Source organism: Aspergillus thermomutatus (genome assembly GCF_002237265.1).
Source record: "Aspergillus thermomutatus strain HMR AF 39 chromosome Unknown NODE_337, whole genome shotgun sequence".
Lineage (NCBI taxonomy): Eukaryota > Fungi > Ascomycota > Eurotiomycetes > Eurotiales > Aspergillaceae > Aspergillus > Aspergillus thermomutatus.
The window spans coordinates 4,351-26,265 of record NW_020798387.1 but is presented as its reverse complement, the minus strand read 5'-3'; the positions used below and the strand labels follow the sequence as shown (position 1 = coordinate 26,265).

At 49.8% G+C, this 21,915-nt stretch overlaps 8 protein-coding genes across 8 annotated transcripts; 4 read left to right on the top strand and 4 right to left on the bottom strand.

The window, feature by feature from the left end:
• Positions 1-1,155: 1,155 nt before the first annotated feature.
• Positions 1,156-3,566, top strand: CDV56_103321 (putative chromatin structure remodeling complex protein RSC3; the record flags this gene model as incomplete). The annotated part of the gene is made up of 4 exons (XM_026756940.1): positions 1,156-2,350; positions 2,404-2,821; positions 2,888-3,152; positions 3,204-3,566. 4 exons carry the CDS (start codon positions 1,156-1,158, stop codon positions 3,564-3,566), a joined length of 2,241 nt encoding a protein of 746 aa, XP_026610254.1.
• Positions 3,567-3,635: 69 nt separating this feature from the next.
• On the bottom strand, positions 3,636-6,026 carry CDV56_103039 (Zn(II)2Cys6 transcription factor domain-containing protein; the record flags this gene model as incomplete). Its single annotated transcript, XM_026756658.1, has 8 exons — positions 3,636-4,227; positions 4,289-4,536; positions 4,614-4,691; positions 4,755-4,793; positions 4,845-5,322; positions 5,483-5,814; positions 5,882-5,927; positions 5,980-6,026. 8 exons carry the CDS (start codon positions 6,024-6,026, stop codon positions 3,636-3,638), a joined length of 1,860 nt encoding a protein of 619 aa, XP_026610253.1.
• A 441-nt stretch (positions 6,027-6,467) lies between these two features.
• On the top strand, positions 6,468-9,435 carry CDV56_102621 (uncharacterized protein; the record flags this gene model as incomplete). Its single annotated transcript, XM_026756240.1, has 6 exons — positions 6,468-6,509; positions 6,678-6,741; positions 6,791-7,037; positions 8,048-8,138; positions 8,191-9,054; positions 9,106-9,435. The coding sequence occupies 6 exons, from the start codon at positions 6,468-6,470 to the stop codon at positions 9,433-9,435; spliced, it is 1,638 nt and encodes a 545-aa protein (XP_026610252.1).
• A 362-nt stretch (positions 9,436-9,797) lies between these two features.
• CDV56_102547 (uncharacterized protein) lies at positions 9,798-10,037 on the bottom strand (the record flags this gene model as incomplete). Its single annotated transcript, XM_026756166.1, has 1 exon — positions 9,798-10,037. One exon carries the CDS (start codon positions 10,035-10,037, stop codon positions 9,798-9,800), a length of 240 nt encoding a protein of 79 aa, XP_026610251.1.
• Positions 10,038-11,256: 1,219 nt separating this feature from the next.
• CDV56_102046 (Ankyrin and HET domain protein) lies at positions 11,257-13,734 on the top strand (the record flags this gene model as incomplete). The annotated part of the gene is made up of 3 exons (XM_026755665.1): positions 11,257-11,715; positions 11,761-12,282; positions 12,337-13,734. 3 exons carry the CDS (start codon positions 11,257-11,259, stop codon positions 13,732-13,734), a joined length of 2,379 nt encoding a protein of 792 aa, XP_026610250.1.
• A 173-nt stretch (positions 13,735-13,907) lies between these two features.
• CDV56_101913 (RTA1 domain-containing protein) lies at positions 13,908-14,776 on the bottom strand (the record flags this gene model as incomplete). The annotated part of the gene is made up of 3 exons (XM_026755532.1): positions 13,908-14,093; positions 14,156-14,700; positions 14,758-14,776. The coding sequence occupies 3 exons, from the start codon at positions 14,774-14,776 to the stop codon at positions 13,908-13,910; spliced, it is 750 nt and encodes a 249-aa protein (XP_026610249.1).
• A 1,032-nt stretch (positions 14,777-15,808) lies between these two features.
• CDV56_101532 (uncharacterized protein) lies at positions 15,809-17,576 on the top strand (the record flags this gene model as incomplete). The annotated part of the gene is made up of 3 exons (XM_026755151.1): positions 15,809-16,360; positions 16,420-17,263; positions 17,425-17,576. 3 exons carry the CDS (start codon positions 15,809-15,811, stop codon positions 17,574-17,576), a joined length of 1,548 nt encoding a protein of 515 aa, XP_026610248.1.
• A 650-nt stretch (positions 17,577-18,226) lies between these two features.
• CDV56_101192 (uncharacterized protein) lies at positions 18,227-19,759 on the bottom strand (the record flags this gene model as incomplete). Its single annotated transcript, XM_026754811.1, has 2 exons — positions 18,227-19,348; positions 19,400-19,759. 2 exons carry the CDS (start codon positions 19,757-19,759, stop codon positions 18,227-18,229), a joined length of 1,482 nt encoding a protein of 493 aa, XP_026610247.1.
• Between the last annotated feature and the right edge of the window lie 2,156 nt (positions 19,760-21,915).

Genomic DNA, 21,915 nt, shown 5'->3' with positions numbered 1-21,915 from the left:
GCCTTTTCAAGATGTTGGATATGTGATACTGGACTGCTGGAAAGCTTCCTTTTCTGAAGACTTCTTTGCAGGCTGTGGATCTTGTGATCTAGCTGCCGAGGATTCTGCGGTGTTTGAAAAGCAGAAGGTAGCTCGGCCGTGGATTACGTTAGCGACACCCCCTTATGTAATTTGGTTAGGTGACTGTCATGTGACCACCGTGAATTTAGAAGTGAACTCAGCAGAGGATGAAAATAATTTAATTTACCATATAAATTTGATAATAGGATTTGCAGCTGACTGATTCTACCTAGGTCTACCTCCTAATTACACATCTTATCCACTGATCAGATCATTCAAATGATTCTTTTAGGGATATAATTGTAGCGACCGTCCTGTAGACTGCCTGTGCCTATGCCTATATCTATGCCTACACCTGTGCCCATGCCTGTGACAACCTCAAGGAAAAGAGTAAATCTTATTCGTAGGTACGATACGGAATTCTAAGCTAGAGAAGGAAAGGATCCAGGGACGGCGCGGGCGCCGTCCAGCCTAATGTTTACATGGGCGCGTCGTGGAGCAAACAATGCAAACACGTCACGTGAGACATGAGCTGCACTGGGGCGTCACAATGCCTACGCCCGCGCCTGTACCTATGGGCCCTGTAATAATGGTATATTAATGCTTATTACTATAGAGTAGTAGCTCCCTAAGCCTACTACGGTAGAATCCACTTTTATGGTGGTCACATGACGGTCACCTACCTAATTAGGTAAGGGGGTGTTGCTATATCCTCAGGGGGTGTTGCTGTATCACTACCCTTTTTCAAACTGTTGCTAGGTTTGGTCTAAGATACAAGAAGCATTGTTCCAAGACATTTGGTCGGCTTCACAACCTCAAGGGCCATGAGCAGAGACGTAAGAGTCTCCCCCTCTTTTCTAAATCCACAGACCACTCCTGTAGACACCGGAGAGAAGCTGTATCTCTGCGATAAGTGTGGTAAAACATTAGTAGCAGGTAAGTACTTCATTACGGAACGAAGAGAATATACTAAGTGTTTAGGGATCTGTTGAACGAACATGAGCAAATATCACATGATTGAACATCCCTGTTTCCCCCGCCCTCATCGCTGGTAAATTCGACTCAAAGTCCGACTCAACCATTTGAGGAAGCAACATGAAAACAACGCGTCGCAACGGGCAACTCCCATCTTGCGAGCCATGCCGGAAATCCAAACTCCGTTGCGATCATACAACCCCGATCTGCAACCGCTGTATCCGCACCGGTCGGGCAGACGAGTGCTTTTACCATCCTGCACCGCTCACGAAACCCCGCCAAAGCAATGCAACAGCGATTCAAAAACCCAAGAAGAAACCTGAACACAACCCATGTCAGAACCAGAGCCAAAACCAAGACCCGAGCGCAAGTGATAGCATCCGCGACTTGTCTGTATCCTCCACAGTCTCTGCCTCAGCAGCGCATCATCCTGCTCCCCTCACAAAACCCCGCGAGACCAAGGCAGCAGCGATTCGAAAACCCAGGCAGAAACCAAACCGTAGTCCAGGCCAGAGCGCAAGCGTCAGTCTCAGCGCGTGCGTCTCTCCCACCGACATCCGCGACGTGTCCGTGGCCGTGTCAGTCTCTGCGTCCTCGCCGGCGCATCCCCTGGCGATTGGCGAGTTGCATGCCTGGGAGAAGCGGCCATCTGCCAATCCGGGCTTTTTGGGGCTGACCAGCTACTCTGACACCGTCACAGGGTATGCCGGGGTCTTAGACCAGATGCGGCCGCGGGACAATGGGGGTTCGGGGTCGATCGCGGCGGCCGTTGATTCGAGGCAGGTGGAGCTGGGGGCGCAGGTGCTGATGCTCTTGGATCATTTGCCGCTGTTTGAAGAGCTTCTGGAGAAGCGGTTCGCTATCTGGGATGGGTGGATCTTTAGCACCCAGATGTTCCGGTTTATCATCAAAGTACTCCGAGATCTTTATCGGGATGCAACGGAGGGTGTCCGGGACAAGTACGCTGGTGTGCTGGAGCTGTCCAGGACTTTCTTCCGCAATACGGCGACGGAAGTCGAGTTGCATGCTTCAATGACGCTGTCAGAGTATGTGGCTCTGAGTGGCGCTCGGTGGGACAGCTATGCCCTTCTCCTCTCTTCGATAGGCTACGCGATCTATCACGTTGCTCATGATGATCCCATCTTCCGGAGCGACAACCTCCCTGGCAAGGATAGAAGAGGGCTACGGCGGATTGCGTTGGCAGCGAGCGATATTTGTCTACAGTTATGCGACAAATTGGGGACGATCAGCGATAGTCTTTGCTGCGCCACTCTTCAGTACGTGGTCTTCGTCCACCATACATATGGCGCCGGCGGTAAGTCTTGTGCTCGGGATGGCGAAATCGGGATGTATACTGATAAAGAACAGATTACAGAACCTGGCAGAAACTCGGCGATCTTACTACGATCGTCTTTGCTTTTGGCCTTCATCAGGTGGGGGATGACAGAAACACTCCTTTTTTCCTATGCGAGTTGCGGAAGAGGATTATGGTCGGAGCATACGGGTTGGACAAAGACATAGCGCTGTTCCTCGGTAGGCCGCCCCGAATATGCAGACAATACTGCAATATCCAGTCCCCCCTGGACCTGACTTGGGAGGAATTGACTGCCGCTCCTAGCGTGCGGCAGGCAGCACTAATGAGGCTGGATGCGCAAGGCTGGAATACAGAGGGAAAGCTAGACAGCGGCGCCAGAGGACGAACCATCTATCTTGCTTGCTTGATTCGAGAGGATATCCTAGAATTGTCAATAGGCCGCGGAGGTGAAAATGTGGAAGAACATGCAGAGTGAGTGCTCCCGCCACTTTGCGCTCGTGGGGATCGATCTCCGGGACTGATACGGTGGCCCGACAGGAGAGTCCTTAAGAGAGCACGCCAATGGCGCTCTGAACTTCCTGCCTTCCTGCAATGGGACCCTGAGTCGAACAGTCCGGATCTGGCGACATTGCATGTGGAGTTTCTGCACCAGGACTTTCTAATCTACTCGACTCTTGTCAAACGAACCGGCAAGGGTCAAGATGCACTGATCAAAATTTCTCTGGAGATCATCAGTTGCCTACTCGAGTTGGTGTCGAGGCAGATGCGATCCCTCAGGATTCACATGTTGACGATCCTTGATGTAAGTCTTCTCCTACCTTGTCGACTGCTGAGCACTGCTGATTATATGCAGCTTTGCTACATCGGTCTTCCTGCTGCAGGTGCCCTAGCGACCGAACTACTCCGACACTCTCAACCAAAACTTGAGCCTGTGATCTCTTCTGCACCGTTTCCTCGCTCGGAGATCATCCAAAAGCTGAGCGTCTTCATCTCCCACGCAGACACCTTCATCCAGCAACATCAGGGGGATTACGAGATTGCGTTGCAAGGCCAGAGGCTCATCAGACAAGTCCTTGATCGAGTACTATCGCCAACGACAGAGCAAACATTTCCTGATCCTTTGATCAACGGAATGACGATAGGAGACGATGTGGATTTTATGGCCTTGCTGGAGAGCTTTGACTGGGAGCAGGAGATCCGTCCCACATTCAGCTGACGGTGAAGTGTCTAGAGCGCAGACCTCAATTTGCAGGGGAGAAGGAGATTTACCGCACATAAGGTGACCTTAGTGTGGGAAAAGAGAGAAATAGGCTGCGTCAAGATCACGTATCATGCCGCCAATACCTTCAAATATCAAGTCCCGCTTCATGCAGACAATCAGAGAATGAGCCCCGTTGCGGAGCTCCTCTATCAATCGGTTTGCGTCTTGAACTTCGGTCACGGGCTCCGGGTGGTTTAGAAGCGGATAGCAGACCGAAAGGCGTTTTGATGAGAGCGCCGCCCGGACCCGGTGCATCAACATATACAACACGTAGGAGGCCTGCATCGCGGCACATTTAAAAAACGGCAGAGATCCGGTGTACCTTGCGGTGTTAGAGCCCATCCTTCGTTCGTCCATCTGTACTGTACCCAGAGGCAAGAGTCCTGAGTGGGGTAGGCCTGCTAGGGCACGCGAAATAGCAAGGGACGACTTTAAGCAGATGATCGATGACTCGTTCTGGGTGAAGGGGAAGATCGAATCTAGATCCGGCGGCGCCGCAAACGAGGCGGTCTGCGATGGAAAAGCATCCAGCTTGAGAAAAGTAAGGTCGCAATGCTTCTCCAGAAAGATGGGAATGTCGGAGAAGGCTCTGTAACGATGGAGCCTAACTCGAGCCCTAGACATCAATACAATCATCAGTTTCCAATCTCTTGCCAGATTTCGACCAAGACACTCACGTATGAGTCATGGCACAAGCAGTCTTCCAAAGGCTCAACACGGCCAGGTTTTCGGCTTGGTCATTTTCCACTGTTCCCGGCTCCAGGTCACAATCCGCCGCTAATGATAGTGTGTGTCTGTCAAGGCGACAAGCCTGCTCCCGGAGATCCAGTGCCGGTGAGCCGTTTTGGCTCTTCGCAGTTAGTGGACGCATAACAGCGCAGACGGAGACGATGGCATCCTGGGCTTTCAATAAGAGCGACCAAGGCTAGTGAATTGTTAGCCATGTCACAGAATAAATCCCATGGATCCAGCATGGGAAATGCTTGGAACGAAGCCTATTACCTCTGAGACTTTACGCTGGATATCAAATCTGGGATATGGAGTGGTTATTCTCGAATCACTGATGCTGATGATGGGTGACTATTAAAAATCGTCAGAGCTTGCGGTTGCCTGTAAGATATTTCGTTTGATAATTCAACGTACCGAGTCATTGCAGGCCGATGAATGGTACATGACGATGACCTGTCTGAATCATTAGCCGCATTGTTCATCTTCTGGCCAGAGAACACAAACCGCAGTCCACCATGCTCGACGCTCTGCTTCTGTTGCGTTCTGGTCGAGCTGGTGAAGCGAATAATCCATGGCTGTGGTGATGGCTTGATTAGCCCGCATTCGCATGCGTGATCTATTGCCACATTGACACAAGTCATATACACTGAGGACGACCAGAGCCAGAATCGGATGCAACTGCGTCGGTAATTGCGGATGGAAAGTTCGGCCTTCTGCCAAACCATCGGAGCTTGTCCAGCCGCCTGAAAAGTCCTCGATCTCCTTCTCTGCCATGCGGAGAGCGGCTTGTGCAAAGAGATGTGCGTAAGATCGTCGTAGCCACACACTGCAGGGCTCGGATTGATTCCGATCTTGGGGAGGTGGTACATGGCCAGAATGGCAGATAAGGCTAGGCTCAGCGAGGATGTCGGCTGGTAGGGCAGACAGGATAGCTCCACTGTGCCGACCACTCCATGTGAGGGCTGGAAGACGTGTGGATTGTCTGGAGGCAGAGACGAGGTTGGAGGAGGGGGCAATAAAGGTAGACACGGATGGACAAAATGGTAATAGGCATTTTGTCTGCATCGACACTCACCATCCACAGTCAGTAATCACGCAGAATCTCAGACTGCATGAATAGCAATGTTCCCTTTGGCACGTACATTTCTTCTTCGGACGCATAGACCCGTAGAACCGGCCCTTGGAGTTCGCTCTGTGTCTCCGTATGCGGAGGGGACCAAACGTCTTTCAGGGCTCGATTTGAATCCTGGTTCCTGCCAAGAGAAGAAAAAGAGGTCGCGGAATTCCAGAGATTGGAGTCCACCGGCGTGAGAGTGGACTCATCTGTCAGTGAAGGCGTAGACTGCGGAGCGTGGATTATTGCTGCGGCCTGTGACGGTGGTAGCGGTGACTCGACAGCCGACCGTCGAAGACCCCGACGTGGCCCGCCCCTTCTACTGGGTCTGTAGGTGCAAATTCGATCTTTTAAGATGCACTTTACGACAAGTTCTGGCATTAGCAGGTTGAAAATTACTGGTTCAACAGTAAGCTACACGCCCTACCGGTCGGCACGGGTTTTGTCCATCACAGCGTGTTTTCGAAGCGCGACTATGAGAAACCTCAGCTACTGGTCAAAAATATGCAGAGATAGCACACGTACCAGGCTAGACAGGCAGCTTTCACAGGGCGACTGATTCGATCATTCATATTTGAGCGTTTGTGGGGGGTCACAGGCAGGTCATTGATGCTCCAGACATCGCCGGCGATTTCGGCAAAGAAACGTGCGAATCACGTGATATATGATTACAAATATTAAGTCAACTTTTGCTCTCTACGATATACGGAGTAGAGAGTAGGTACTAGGCTGGTAACAATCATTGCCCCAGATTAATAGGTATTCATACCACTCTTCCCTTATCACTCAGAAGTCATTACGATCACCATAGATGACGAGACAGATATCCACAATTCGGTGTCTATTGGATCAGCGGTTGCAACCGTATTACCCCGCTTATACGACCAAGACCGAAGAGCATTGTGAAATTGAGTCATCCATATAAGATGCCAGAATGGAATCTATTCTGGAATCGCTGCTGCAGTTTCATCTTTTCAACGACAGGGGATAATAGCTCGTGGCCATGACTCTCAATGGAAGCTGCATGTGTGGTGCCATCGCCTATACCTCCAGCTGTAAGTTGAAAAACGCATAATCCGCCTTATTCTCGTGCTGATGTTTGTATCCAAGCTGAGCCCTTAGTGAGCTGCCTCTGCCACTGCGTTGACTGTCAAAAGGTAGGGGTGGTTTTGTGCCGAGTCTCCCTATGGGAAGGCGATGAAGACTGAACCCACCATAAAAAGTGGACCGGCAGTGCATTCACATCCAACGTTATTGTTCCGAGAGATTCTTTCAAGGTCACTAAAGGTATAACCACCACCCAAAGTGCTATATTCGCATAGCTAACACCAGTCAGGAACTCCGCGATCATATGATGTCACGGGCGACAGTGGTAAGATCAACAAGCACTTCTTCTGCGGTGATTGCGGATCGAGCCTCTATTCGGAGCTGGAGATCATGAGCGACAAGACGGGGATCAAGGCCGGCACGCTTGACGGTGGAGAGGCACACCTGCGCAACAAGGTCGACGTCGAGTTCTATGTCAAAGACCGTGTGCATTACCTGAATGCTCTCGACAATGCGAAGCAGGAGCCTCGTCTCGGGTAGGTATGTAAACAAGGAAGTTGATTGTCTATTGTCCAGGATGGGAAGGGCATTTGTGACTTCTTAATCTCCATACATGGTCAGAACACGGTGCATGTTCTTCATTCAGTTTGATCAACTGAAACCAATATAAGTATTACCAGATTATGTGGAATCCGACATTACATTACTCAGGTGAAATTCCCCTGAATTCTGTTCCACATGTTCCGCGTCATGCCGGGTTGAGCCAAGTGCACCAAAGCCCTAAGCTTGATGGATCATAGCGGTTATCCACTCATTCACAAAAACAGGCTGTGATTGGCCGACCAACAGCAGACATTTAAGGGCTAAAATGGTGTCATTAATTGCTTTCCATTCTTGCAATAATAATAATACTAATTTACTCAGTCAGTGGTCGGTTGCCCAGAATTTGAAGTTCGCCAGTTGACCCCTCCCCCACGTGATGTTACTATTGCCAGGTGAGAATCTCCAAAGATCTGAAATGTCATGATGTCACTGACACAAGAAGGATATTTATCTCGATATATCACTATCAAATCCCTGATTTATGAGCCTGCATCTGGTAATAACTCAGTGCTAGCTCCACCTACTTATCCGCAAATGAAACTGTACGTAGTACGGAGTAGACTTGGTCAACATATGATGCACGCTTCGAGCTCTTGGCGTAGGCTGAAGAGTTCGCCAACCTCACTCTCCTCTCAATACACTATCGAGTCTATCTAGTAGGTAGTATCCTTCTCCTGACTTTCAAGTCAAGCTCACTTTACTCAGTACAATCATAAGTATGTATTAATAGAGTGGAAACTTCCCCTGATAAGCTCAAGCAGTGCTCCATGGCGTCCATCAGCTAGACCCACTCCCCCTCTCCTTTTCCCTTCCTCTAAAAATTGCCATCCGGGTTCTTTCTTACAAAGTTAAAAGAGCCAAGTTTTCCTTCCTACAAACCACCACCCGATCCTCAATCACACCGAGCATCTGCCGGTCGACGGGTTAAGATGGAACCCGACAGCTATATCGACCCAAATCTTACCCGGTCGGATCTCCTGGTTCTGCAGACTCTGCTCTCGGACATCCAGGCACAATCATCCGGCCCGAAACAAGTCGTTCAAGGTAGACATTCCCTTTCAAGGCTCGAAATGATGATCCGCTGAGACCCTCAAATATGTCCCATCCCAACAAAATTCGCAATACAAGTCTGTCCCCGAGCAATTAGAAGCCTTCAACAATCCTCAGCATGTTGACTTTGAGCCTACCGTCACCATGACCTGGGAGATTGCTGATCTCAGGGCCAAACTTCCCTCTGCTGTTGACCAATGGCTCCTCCAGCCGTACATCCAGCTTGGACGAAGGGTTGTCCGGGTGGAAACCGACGTGGTGATGCTCACGCATCTCATCTTGTATTTTACCACATCCGTCCCAAGTGCAGTCTACCTGTACTATCACTTCACCTGGCTCCATGGCGTCCTACATTGGATCATGCAGTCGTACTATGTGGGAACCTACACGCTCATGATGCACCAGCACATCCACATGGGCGGGATTCTGGCCAAGCGATTCTGGCTGTTTGACTCGCTCTTTCCCTACATCACGAATCCTCTCATGGGACATACGTGGAACTCGTACTACTACCATCACGTCAAGCATCATCACGTCGAGGGTAATGGGCCTGATGATTTATCCTCGACAGTCAGATACCAACGTGACGAGATGTATGACTTCCTGTGCTATGTGGGCCGATTTCTTTTCCTCGTATGGTTTGAGCTCCCGCGCTACTTCTTCCGAAAAGGCCAGTTCTTCCAAGGTCTCAAGGCGGGTTTCTGGGAGATAGGGAACTACCTCTTCATCTACGCAATGTATCGCTTTGTAAACGCTCGGGCAACTCTCTTCGTCTTCATCCTTCCCTTGTTTCTCCTCAGATTGGGTTTGATGGTCGGCAACTGGGGGCAGCACGCCTTCGTCGACGAGACGGACCCCAACTCGGATTTCAGATCCAGTATCACTCTGATCGATGTTCCGGTACGATTGCCTATCTACCATTTCACCACCACCAGCAGCTAACAATAACAGAGTAACCGCTTCTGCTTCAACGACGGCTACCACACCTCTCACCATCTTAATCCCCGCCGCCACTGGCGCGAGCACCCCGTGGCTTTTCTCAAGCAAAGGGACCGCTACGCGAGCGAGCATGCGCTCGTATTCCGCAATATCGACTATCTCATGATCACCTACCGGCTCATCCGGAAGGACTATATGCATCTGGCCAAATGTCTAGTCCCGATGGGCGACCAGATTCCGATGTCGCTCGAGGAGAGAGCGGCTATGCTGGAGACCAAGACGAGGAAGTTTACCGAGGCGGAAATTGCGAGGAAATTCGGGATGAGTCGGTCGCAATCTTGACCCCAGTCGGTCAATATCACGGCACCAGCTCGAGGTCTATCTATGACGGGCCCCTCCTCGGAAACAATCGTGTATATATATTAATGCTCGATATTCTTGGCCTATATTTTTAGCCTTGAGTAGACTTAGCACGACATTCAAGAAACTCTCCATGTCAGAAATGAGGACCTAAACCAGCGGAACAACAAAAATAGACATCGATTGATAAGCGACTGACTTGTCCTTCGTTGATCGACTCACAGTTCCTGGACACAAACCCCTCATAACAAACCCCTTACCCCATCCACAGCGTCACAGACATATCCTCGGTCAACCCAACAGCCGAAAACAGAAAACAGCTGATTCAGCTAGCTGCGTCCGCTTCAAGGGAACCATCTTGGCAAGTAATCGCCCCAGCCCCAGTAGTTCTGGGCGCTCAACGGATGGGCATCACAGTGGCGCACATCTTCGGGGTTTGCGCCTTCGGGAAGCTCATCCGGATCGTAGTACATGACTCCGAGGCGGCCGCATTCTTCTTCGGTGGCGCCGGGGGCTTTGACGAGTACGCCCCAGGCGATGGACGAAGTCCCGAGGAGTATAACAAAGGGCGTGAAAAGTTTCATGCTTGGGAGTATCTGCTTGGTATAGTCATTAACTCAGGTTTAGAGTAAGACGGGACGAGCGTACTTAGCTGATGTGCAAGAATGGATGGATGGAGATACTGTGATATTGAACTTATTGTTTGGGCAGGACAGTTGATAATGGAAGCGAGCACAAGTCGGAGAGATCTGTCAATAGCTCTCATATATCAAGGCAGAAAGAGATCACTGGTGGCGGAGTAAATTCTCTGTCCGTAGCACCTATTTATTAGCTGGTGGGTCTATGACTCTATTTAATGTTTTACACAGGGTTCAGTGTAACAGTAACTGGATTAAGTATTCTGTTGTTGGTTAAAGCTGACAATCTAGTGGACAATCAATTAGGCAGATACACCAGTAGTGAGACATTTTCTGCTTGTTTGAGCCTCGTTGTATCCAACCTTGACACCCACCAGACTCGGCACTGGCAGTTCCCGTCTCCATCAAGTGAATCTCAGTGTAAATCCCAAGCGCACTGGAAAGACCGAGATGCACGGTCCATTTCTAATCATACCCGGCCATGAGGACACGATATCATCTTCCCTATCAGGCGAAGCTTCAGTGGCAGGGTTATTAGCAGGGATTTTTCTTGGCGCTCCCCTCGTCCATGATCCATCATAGGATACCATGCCACTCTCTTAATAGAATGCTCTGATCTAAGATGTCATAAGAGGGCCTGTCTAGTGTGTGAATGACAGATTCTACGGTTTTCCCTCTAACTGCAGACATGCCGCATGACGACTATGTACGTAGTCACATTGAGGCTTGTCCTGGTAGACACACCATAAGTCCTTACAGCAATTCGTATGCAAAGCATCAAAGAGAGAACTAAGGGCGGGAAATAACTCCTTGACCGGCTGGTACGTCAAGACTTTGGGGATATTCGTAGTTTCCCCTCACATGATTAACAATCTTCGCGACATCTGTTCGTTTGTTATTGATTAGTTGAGAATAGCCCTCTCCAAGAACAAGCTTAGGATGGTAACTCTCCCAAGATCAACAAGAGAAAGCGTCTACACCAAGTGAGGCCTTGATCCTTCGCTTGGTGATCTTGAATCTCGTATTCCGTCGAGCCTTCAGACCTGGATGGCTCGATATCTGCTGCATGACTCTCTGACGCACACTTGCAATCGATAAAGAGAGCGGTCTCAGCAGTCAAAGAGCATATCCAGAAAAAGCGACACCATCATCGGCTGGAATAGGAATGTCTCCCATCACTCCACAGACCCGTCAAACATATGAATACAAGCCTCTACCCAACCCCACCTCTATCCGACTGCTACGAGTCGACCAGAAAGACCCCGATGGCTTGATACATTGCACCGTCAAATCCGTCGATCTGAAAGATGCGCCTTTGTACCACGCCATGTCCTACACCTGGGGCAACCGGCACAGCGAACTCGCCCAGGTCCGGGAGACCCGGGACAGGTATTCAGAGAAATATCCCCCAGAGCACAGAGAGGGGATATCTCTCAACGGAAAGTTGTTATACGTCACTCGAAGTGCGTATGACGCGCTCGTCTCTGTCCCCAAAGACGCATGGGCGAAATGCTGCAACCAAGGTAATCGGAGGAAACTTCTCCGGACGCCGCTTCATTGGGCGGCTATTGCCGGGAAGAGGGGACTGATTGAGCCGCTGCTGTGCTCTGGTGTGGACGTTAATGTCAGGGATGAATGGAGGGTTACGCCGTTGAGTTATGCGGCGTAGGTGGGGAGTCTCGAGGGGGTGGAGTTGTTGCTTTCCGCTGGTGCGGACGCGAGGGTTGCGGATAATCGGGGTAATACTCCGCTTGACTATGCGAGGCAAGGCAATTACAAGGAGATCATCCAGTGTCTGGAGGAGGTCGATCGGAAAGGAGGGAGACTCGAGCCGCGAGTGGATTGGCCCGAGGGCCCCGAGAGATGGTGCTGGATCGACCAGATTTGTATCAACCAGGATGATATCGCCGAGAGGGGGTCGCAGGTTGCTCTCATGGATCAGACATACAGGAACGCAGCCTTTACGCTTGTCTGGCTGGGGCCCGAAGATTCCTACACCGATATGGCCATTAAGACTATCGAGAAACTGGATACCGCTGCAGGAGACTTTATCCGAAGCACGGAAATACAACCATACAGGAAGCAGCCTGAAGAGCTCTACGCTGCTGCAATGATTCCCTATGTTTCGATGGAAGAGTGGGCTTCCCTCGCGGCCCTCTTTCAGCGTCCCTACTTTAGACGCCTGTGGATCGTCTAGGAGAACATCCTCTCGGATATAATCATGGGCTACTGCGGGACTCGCGAGATCCCGTGGAAAGCGTTCCATACAGTGGCACAGCAGATCTACTTTCGACAAGCGTTGCTGGGTGGCCCGACGTCTACTGCGTTTATTGATCCGCATCGGCCAGTGGCAGCTCTCGAGAGCGAGATGGTATATCTCACTCAGTGGCGGGAGCGCTTGCAGAAGGGCGACAAGGCCACAGTTCCTCGAGAGCTGTCGCTGGAGAATCTCATCTTCAACACCTGGACCTTCAACGCGACCGATCCTCGGGACAAAATCTTTGGACTTTACGGTCTGCTGCGCGTGGGTGGTACGGTCGATTGGCACCCGGACTACTCCCAGTGCGTAGGAGAGGTATTTGCCCGAGCGACCAAGGAGATCATCCAGAAGGCAGGCGAGTTGCGCATTCTGTCCGCTGTTCATGACAAGTCTCTCCGCAATATCGTGGATCTACCCTCTTGGGTACCGGATTACAGCGCGAACTTCTGCAATATGATGTGCGCCAATCATCATGCAGCTGGGGATACGCCAATGAGATCCATCCAGGGTAGCTCCTGGAATAAACTTCCCGTGACTGGTGTCGAGTTTGACTCGGTTCTAGCCATAGGAAACACCACCAGCGGACCAGGTCAGATGTCCATGTTCTTCGATCAAAGGTGGCTGGAACTCGCTCTGCTTCTCCCTGTCCCGTACCACACCGGCCAACCGAGAACAGAGGCGCTGTGGCGCACCCTCTGTGCGGACCAGGCGCTTGACGGATCACTGCCAGCTCCTTCGTCCTACGGGGACATTTTCAAAGCAATGGTATGCAGCCTCGTCTGCGTCAAAGCTGCCGAAACAGCGCGCGCTGCAGAAAAGGATCCAGAGAATGTGGTTGATCTCCTCTCGGCTTCATACCATGTTCGGAAGACCTGGTCGAGCCCACCTCTCTCAGAAATGTCCGCGGAGGAACTCACACGCGCTGTCGCAGACCCGGAGACGAATCTCAGCCAGCCGGGTCGCCAGACATTGACTCATTTGTTGTATAAGTTGCAGTTTCTTGGAATTGCTGAAGAGAATTGCTTTACGCTTTCTATCGAGGAGGTCGAGAAAGCATACTATGGTTCCGCATGGCAGCCCTGGGATGAGAGCGAGATATTACAGCTTCCCAAAGGGGGACAAGAGCTCTATAAAGCGTTGAGACGAAAACACGGCCGACGCAGGCTGTTTGTAACTGCCAATCGGTACCTCGGCTTGGGACCGGCCTCGATGGCGGTTGGGGATGAAGTGTGGCTTTTGTCGGGTTCGGGGGCTGCGATGGTGCTAAGAGGGACTGGGACGGAGGATGAATTCCGGCTGGTTGGGGCAGCGTATGTACATGGCATTATGAATGGGGAGCACGTTGGAGCTGATGTGAAGTTGCGAGATATTGCTCTAGTATAACAAAAGTGGACAGATGTCCAGAAATGTGAAGGCCACACTGATTCTTCAAAACTAACCCCAATTGCAAGTTGACTACATTCCAGGCCTTTTCATGATCTCCACGGTCTCCATACAAGTCATACACAATTTTTGTACGCCACCGCTCTTTCAATGATCAACCAGGTCAATCAGCATCACCGGGCATTCTTCGGCAACCGAAATCCTAGATATGGGAGGTACCGCCCCGGATGCCAGTAGACGAACAATGCCGCACATGGGAAGATTGGCAATGCATCAAAGACATACAGGCACCACTCATGCAGATTGATATATCCGTTCTTGCCTTCGGTGAATTCAACCAGGCGATAGACCGAACGTATCTATAGGAAAATAGTCAGGGATGGCTTAACGTGAGGGACCGAGCAGTATGAGGTACACTCACAAGAATCATCAGAGTAGACAAGTTCACTACTCTCAGCAGAGCATTCCAGTTGGCGCTCTTCTTCGGGCCAAGTGATCTTCCACCACTGCTTTCGAGCATTTCAAATCGCTCGTCGACGGGCTTCGCGAACCGTTTCGATGTGAAGTTGAACCGAAACGCAGCAATGGAGAACAGTCCGAATGCAATCATCTGGACTATGACACCAACCAGTGCAATCTTGCGACCACGGTCAAACTTATCCTTTGCGTCACTGCTGGTACCGTCGGCAGAAGTGATCAAGACTGCGCCGCCTAGCTGAAGCAGCAGGGCCACAATGTCAAAGCCCACGAAGATCGGGGTGATAAAGCGAGGAGGAACCCAACACAGCTGGAAAGTTCGTGCTTCGGCGGGGACGACGAGGAAGAGGATACGGCCGAAGAGGATATAACAGCAAGCTGCCATCAGGACAGGCGCGAGGATAATAAGAGAGAATTGAAGTACGTAGGGGGTGCGTTCAGAGACGTGCTGGGCGGATATAGACCGAGAGATGAAGCCTATTGCTTCCACTTTGGTATATTAGTGATGATATTTGATAATATGGGTCATCACAAGTATGCACTTACTAGCTACCGCAACAACCATGGTGATCCATACCCAAGCTCTGTATCGGATCCATTGGAAGACGGTTAGGACCAAGGTGATCGAGTACAAGACTGCAAAGAGAATGGCAGCACCTAAAGAAGGGCTGTATTGGTAATAGGACGCCCTGTATTCCCGTGGAAGATGCATTGATATGACAGGAAATACTTGTAACCGAGTTCAGCTTTTAGAGAATGGACTATTCGTCTCCATTGTTCCATCTTGCGACCTCGTCAGGTATATATAATAGTCCCATTATGAAGTAAACGTCGCTGAAGGATTGGCACCCAGAGGCACACACATATGGCGTGGAAGAAAAGGGAATGTATTTCGGGACACTGCCACCCATTTCAGTGTTCATCTGGCTATTATGTTGTGGCTAACTCTGCTCCCCTGAAGCATCCCAAACTAGATGTGTCGGTAGATGAGAGTGAGGACAACCATCCAGCCAATAAAGGACATTCTCTCCATCTCAGTCACTGGACCTCGCTTGGGCAGCCAATCATGCTGACTGGTCTATCCTGGTTGGGTTAGCGGAGACGAAATACTTGCCTCATTCGGCAAGCGTGGTGGGCTCCTCGCGACTGCCTAAAAGGGTTAGTGCCAGCATCGCCTCTTTCCTCGTTCTCTTGGGCGCTCTGTTTCATGTCATCATCCAAAGGACCAAGACATTCGAAGCTTAAGAAAGGTGTCTCCTTTCTAGCAGTAGATTGTGGCTGAAGGGGCTCCTTGACAGCGTGACATCTGCGGCTCTAGAGCATAGTCTAGATCAATCTTTCTCACAAACCCGGCCGATCTGTCTCCATCTTTCTCAACTTACTCAGGGGGATTCAATTCCTCGGCAACATACGGATTTAGTCTTCTTAAGCCTTTTGCTTTTAATTTCGGGGTACATTGACCTGTCAACCTGTGCAGCGACAAAGATGCCGTTTTGTTGTCGTCCGAGCAAATTCTGTCTCGGGTGTCGTCAGAGACGCATCAAAGTAGGCTATCCTTCATAACAGAAAGGAGTCGTACTGACTTTGACAGTGTGACATGGCCGTTCCTGCCTGCTCTCAGTGTAAAAGAGCCGGCAAGGAATGCGTGGGCTACCGGGACGAGCTCCCTCTGTTGTTCCGAGATGAGAATGCTCGCACCATCAGACGAGCTACAGCTGGCAAGGCTCGATCCAGAGCTCAAAGAAAGGATGCAGAATCCGATTCTGCTTCTGCTGGTTTGCAGCTGATGAGGTCGAATATTACGGCTAACTCATTACCCTCGACCTTGCCATCCCTTGATATGGACAAACTTGGGTTGCAATTCTTCGTCCATCACTTCTCCACTTACGCCTGGCTGGGCCGATGCCCGCCTCAGAACCTTGCATCGCCTTTCCTGCGTCGAATCGGTGAAGATGAGACGCTGAGAAGCGCGGTCGCTTCGGTCGGGTTAGCTGCCCTCTCGAATATTCGAAAGGATGAGGCCATCTTACGTGGAGCACGCCAGCGGTATGGTCAAGCCATCAGGGCAATCCAGAACACACTGAGATCTAAGAAGGCTTATCAACTGGACGGTACCATGAAGATGATCTTGATGGTGGCTTTATTTGAGGTAGGGAGCGTCTGGTCCGCCATCGTAGGGGTAATGAATCTGATCGTCCGTCCATACAGATTGTCGACGCCAGCCCGACGTCAAAGCTATCATGGATTGTGCATTTGCAAGGTGCAGCAGCCTTGCGAAATCAGTCGCCACGAGAATTCTTCAGCAAGAACCATCGTGCTCATATCATGTTCGCGTTTACTTTGATTTTCAAGTACTTTCAGACCGGAGGACACTTTCCACCGGAATTAGAAAGTTGGTCGGCGCCGGATATACCTGTCGAGGCCGACGACGACTTTCCTGCTGTTTCACTGATCGAGATCCTCCTCAGTTTCATCCGTCTATGTGCCAGTCTCTCTGATCGCGATGATCAACAAATAGGCAGCGCCTTGATGGAGGCACTGGCCTGCGAAACGCAACTCGAGGTCTGGTCAACGAGCCTTCCCGCCAAATACGGTTACATGGAGAAAGTCTCAACAGATGCCTCGCAATACTTCCATGGTCGCTTCCACATCTATGAGGACGTCTGGGCTTCGCGCATTTTAGTATACTATCGCCTGGGCCGCCTCCTGGTGAATGAGCTGATATTGCACCTCGTATCCCGATGTGATACTTCAATGGACCAAATACAGCAGACGGTCCATGTCCGCAATACGATCATTCAGATGGCCGTCGATATTTGCGTAGCCGCCGCGAGCCAGCCTCTGTTTGTGGATTATATGAGCCTCAACAGAAGCCACGGAATGCCTCCACTGAGTGGTGTCTTCATGTTGATGTACCCTCTTGCAGTGGCTGCAACTGCAAGTGGGGTGTCGGACGACCTCCATCAATGGGTGTTGCATACCCTTGATCATATTGGTCAGACCATGGGTATCCGTCAGGCTTTGTTGATGAGGGCCGAGGTAGCACAGTGGCGTCAGTGCAGGCTCCAAAGTCCGATATACTGCCATTCTACAGAGTCTTCATCGGGTCTTCAAAATCTGTGTCTGCAAAATCGCGATGCATGCTTGAGTGCCAACCACTCTGCAATCTCAATGTGCCCCTCGTTCTGTGCGTAAGTCGCTGCCCTTCCACAGACAACCCGCAGGTCTTGTTGCCCATCATAGGTGTTGAGAAGTACCTGCAACACGTTCAGCCGACCGTGATTGGCAGTACCTTCAATAGCTGTTCTTCCATTGACTGGCGCGGCAGCAGCAGCTACATGCGAAGCACATTCGAGGAGCTGTAGATCTATATCATTGGATCCGTGAACTGCCGCTGCTTGGAGGGCGGTTAGCACCTTTTCTTCAGCAGGGAGCGCATTCATGGCGGCACGACGCTCAAGAAGGGCATTTATATTATCCTCACGTCCCCCTTTGGTCGCCTCTTGACAGCGCTGTCCCTGTGGCCGGGCCGAAGGATTTATGTAGGCCGCAGCCTTAGAAGGAGGAGCGTTCACATAGGCACCTCGCTCGAGAAGGAGACTCACAATGCATGACCGCATTTGACCGCCTTCTACAGTACTGTTCCTGTTGCACATGAGAAGTGACGCTTCTTTTCGGAGAGCAGTTTCGCAAAATGGGAACATACGGTTCACTTACATTGGCACCACCTTCAATCAGGAGACGAAGAAACGGAAGACTTCTAGGACTTACATCTACTCATCTGCCTTGGGAAGATTAGCAGGTACTTTCACCTTGACTACTTGGCTAAGGGATATGTGGAATAAGGATAGGATTGAAATGGAGAAGTTGGATGCTGTGGCTGTTTTGAAAGGCCTGCACTTGAATGCTGAGCAACTATAGAGCAACTGGATCTTGGTTGAATATGTCTCCGGAACAAGGGAAAGCCTGATTAAACCCTTTTGGCAAGACACGGATCTGCGCACATGGAAACCAGCTACTTCATGGACACTGAGGGGATTCTGAAACCGCCCTTGGAGTAACAAGAGAGTCGCCCATGTGTCGCCCTCCATGCACCGAGAGCTTCGTAACGACCGTTGAAGGCATAATAGAGGCCGACAATGTTCATATCGCCGTGTGCTGGGTCAACTTCGCGTGAAATATTGATGGCAGGCTGCCGGACAATAGGCTGTATAATATACTGAAACTGGTGGGGATAAAGTCGCGGGTCCTGCATATCAGCGAGCAGGCGTTCCCATTCCTCGCCCAGAAGCTCGTCTCCGAACAAAATACCAACACTTTCCGCATCACGACATGGCTTGATAATGTACTCGTTCTTTAGGGCGGCGTTGTTGCGACTTTGCGAGATCAAGGCTTTGAGTTCGGAAGACCCAGGAAGAACAGTGGGAACAATTCCATCTTGCAAGATGCGTGCTTGTTCAGCGGTGAGAACCTTGTAGTCATTGACCAGGGCGTCAAGCTCCTGGAGGACAGTCCCTAAGATCCGCTTGTCGGCTACTAGGAGAATAGTTCGAATATCGTTCACACAGCGGAGGGCTATGTGCTGGAGCATCTCCATGCTTAGACGGCGGAACTCGTCCTGGTACAAGTACAGTCCGACCTGATGGACTGGCTCAAGGCCGGCACGGGTGGAATTTTGATCAAGATCGGACTTTCCGCAGTCTGCGTACAGTCTGTAACCAGTAGGAGACGTGTCATCTGGGACGAGACGCAGATCAGAGGGGCTGATGACCCTTGCTGAGACCCCCGCTCGCTCTTTCAATACTTTGCAGATTGCCTCTGACAATTTCGGCTTGCCCCAGCCAACCAACATGTGGAACGGCAAGCTGGGATCGAAAAGACCGCAAAGACAATCAAGCAAATGTTCCGGATCAGCTGTTGGTTGCAACACAGGGTGATCCGAAAGCATTCGGGAACAAGTTGTCAGAGCTTGCATTGAATACATGAGGGAGTTTTGGAAAAATCGTGCGTTGATTTCGCAGATGCGGAAGGATAAATCTCCATCGTCTGTAGTCGAGAGTAGGATATCCGGCCTCCAGTGTCCCATCCGCTCTTTGAACGGTGGGATAACTCCTTCTTTGGATTTCTGGTGTATCCACTATCGTATAGGTGTCAGGAAGGGTTCCAATACCCGAGCTATTACACATACCCGAAGAAGAGCATCCTCATGAGGCTGCAGTGGCATGCGTTGGGAAAGCGAATCGCCCCCTTCACCGGTCTCAGCCCATCGCTCCACGATGTTGGCCACCGCGATCGCAAGTGCTTCTTGCAGCTGCTTCGCATTCTCGACGAAATATTCTGGGACTAGGAGAGGGTACGGGGACACACGATCCGCATCACTCCATTCTTTGCCAACGTGAGGGTGTGGCGTAGTGAAAGCCGACTTAAACAAGTCTTCTTCATGCTGTTTTCTGTCGGAACATAGGTCGTCCGCGGTCACAAGCTTCCCTTCCCGGGATGCTGCTACCGCGATTTGCTTTAACTGGGAGAGTGGGCCTAAGCTTCCCATATTGTGCGACGCTCTCTAGGCTGGGATAGATGAATAGGGAGGGAGGGGTAGGGGGAGAAAGGCAAACAGTAAGACAGGAGAGGAAGATATTGAGAGAACAAAATTCCAAGTAAAAGACGAGTGCTTGCAGATCGGGCGTTTGAGGCCTTTTCAACTTGGGGCCTCATATCTACAGGCATCCCTTGACATGGGTCTATGATTCAAAAGATATTATGTGGAGCTTCCCTTTTGAAGAATCCATTACCAAGAACAGATACATATGTATAATATTCTACTAAAAATTTCAGGAAATAGTGGGAGCGATACAAGTCAAGAACAAGACCTAGCTGGATCGGCAAGGCGATCTCTGTGGAAATAAATACTGGTAAAGACAACTGTAATGACAATGGTATCAATCAATTCCTGATACAAAAGACAGGTACCTGTAGATTTTGCAATACTAGTGGATACTGTGGGTGACTGAGAGTTCATGGGTGGACAACATTCAGGTCAGCTTCAGGCGAAGAGGGGTAAAGAGGGGTGAACAGGGAGAAGACAGAACAGCAAGGCAGCTAATCCCATTAAATCAAGGACTAAAAAGAAGAAAGAAAAAAAAAATATATATATATATATATATTTATTGGTGACCTCACGCAGTCAAGATGGACAGTATGTGTATAGTTTGGCTGCAATGGGTCACCTATCGCTGCGGTCTTACACATAAATATGTTAGACTGTAGCATCAGAGAGGGCCCTGTCCATGCTCCCCTGTGGGGAGGTAAGTATCTATATATTACAATGGCTCTATGATTCTATGTACATAGGGAGGTGGGTGGGAAAAATCAAGTCTTAACTACATAAGAGATGATGAGTAACTTACAGAGGTGAGCAGCTAACTCTTATAAGGTAGTTACAGAAGGGAGGAACCCCACAGTAAGCTCTGCAGGTCAGTGAAGCCTAATCCATAGTGTGATAATCATGTAAGGCAACCCCAATAAAATGGAACGGGCTCAGTCCCGTGTTGCTAAATCTATATAAGACTAGCGTACAAAAGATATCGCTGAGGAAAGAAGAAAGGAAAAGTAGAAGATTGGGTGAAAGCAAGTCGTTATAACAATCATCGGGCACCAATCGGGCTTCGCGGTTGGAGTCAAGTTGTGGCGCGATAGCCGCAACATGCGCCTATCGGGCATCGCCCGTTACATAAAACTATCCTATTTATTAGTGACCTCACGCAGTCAAGATAGACAGTATATGTATAGTTTGGCCATAACAGGTCACCTATCACTGTAGTCTTACATATAAATGCATTAGACTGTAGCATCAGAGAGGGCCTAATGACCCAGGCTAAACTAGGCTGGTGGAGGGGACAGTAATAGAATTAGCAGAGATAGCAGAGCTGGCAAGCCTGTCTGAAACTAATGGTTAAGCTTATATAGGACTAACACATTTATTATGAAATACACCCTAAATGCCTCCAAGATCCATCTCCTAAGAGCCTGAATCTAGTTATTAAGGATTCCACTATTATGCACATGCTGCGCTACACCCTTTTAAAAACTATATAGCCTAAGTAGCCATCCATCCATAATCTAAGTACCCTCAGCTTAGCTAATAAGGTAGAAAGGAAGTTATTACAACTAAATAGTCTTCTGTAGAAGGAGAATAATAGGGCATCAGGTCCTCTAGGGTCAAGAAGGAGCAGCTTCTAAAGGGTATTAACCAGGCATGCTCCATCTCCTATTTTAGTAAGAACAATCTATACTCCTTCATAGCAGTGATCTATCTTACTCTACTTAAGTATGAGTTGCGCATGGTCTAATAAGGAGGAGAACCTAATATCTAAATACATTAGCTTTATTAATAAGAAGATAGAGGATGTGCTGGGGTCTTCTCTCTTATAGGTAAATTCTCTAATGCAGAGGAATCCAGTAAATGCCACCCAGCAGGTAGTTATAAAGTTTAAGTAGTCTTTAAGGTCTATAGTCATCTCTAAGGACTATAACAGAAGTACTACTAGGCCTAATAATAGTTTCATAATGGCCTCATGTGAAATGGGCTTTCTGACCCATACTTTTATTATTAGGCTGAGTCTTCTTGCGCCATTAATAAGACACTAAAAGTGTTTATTATTAAAGAGTTTATTATTAAGGAAGTTATTAATATAGTAGGCTTAG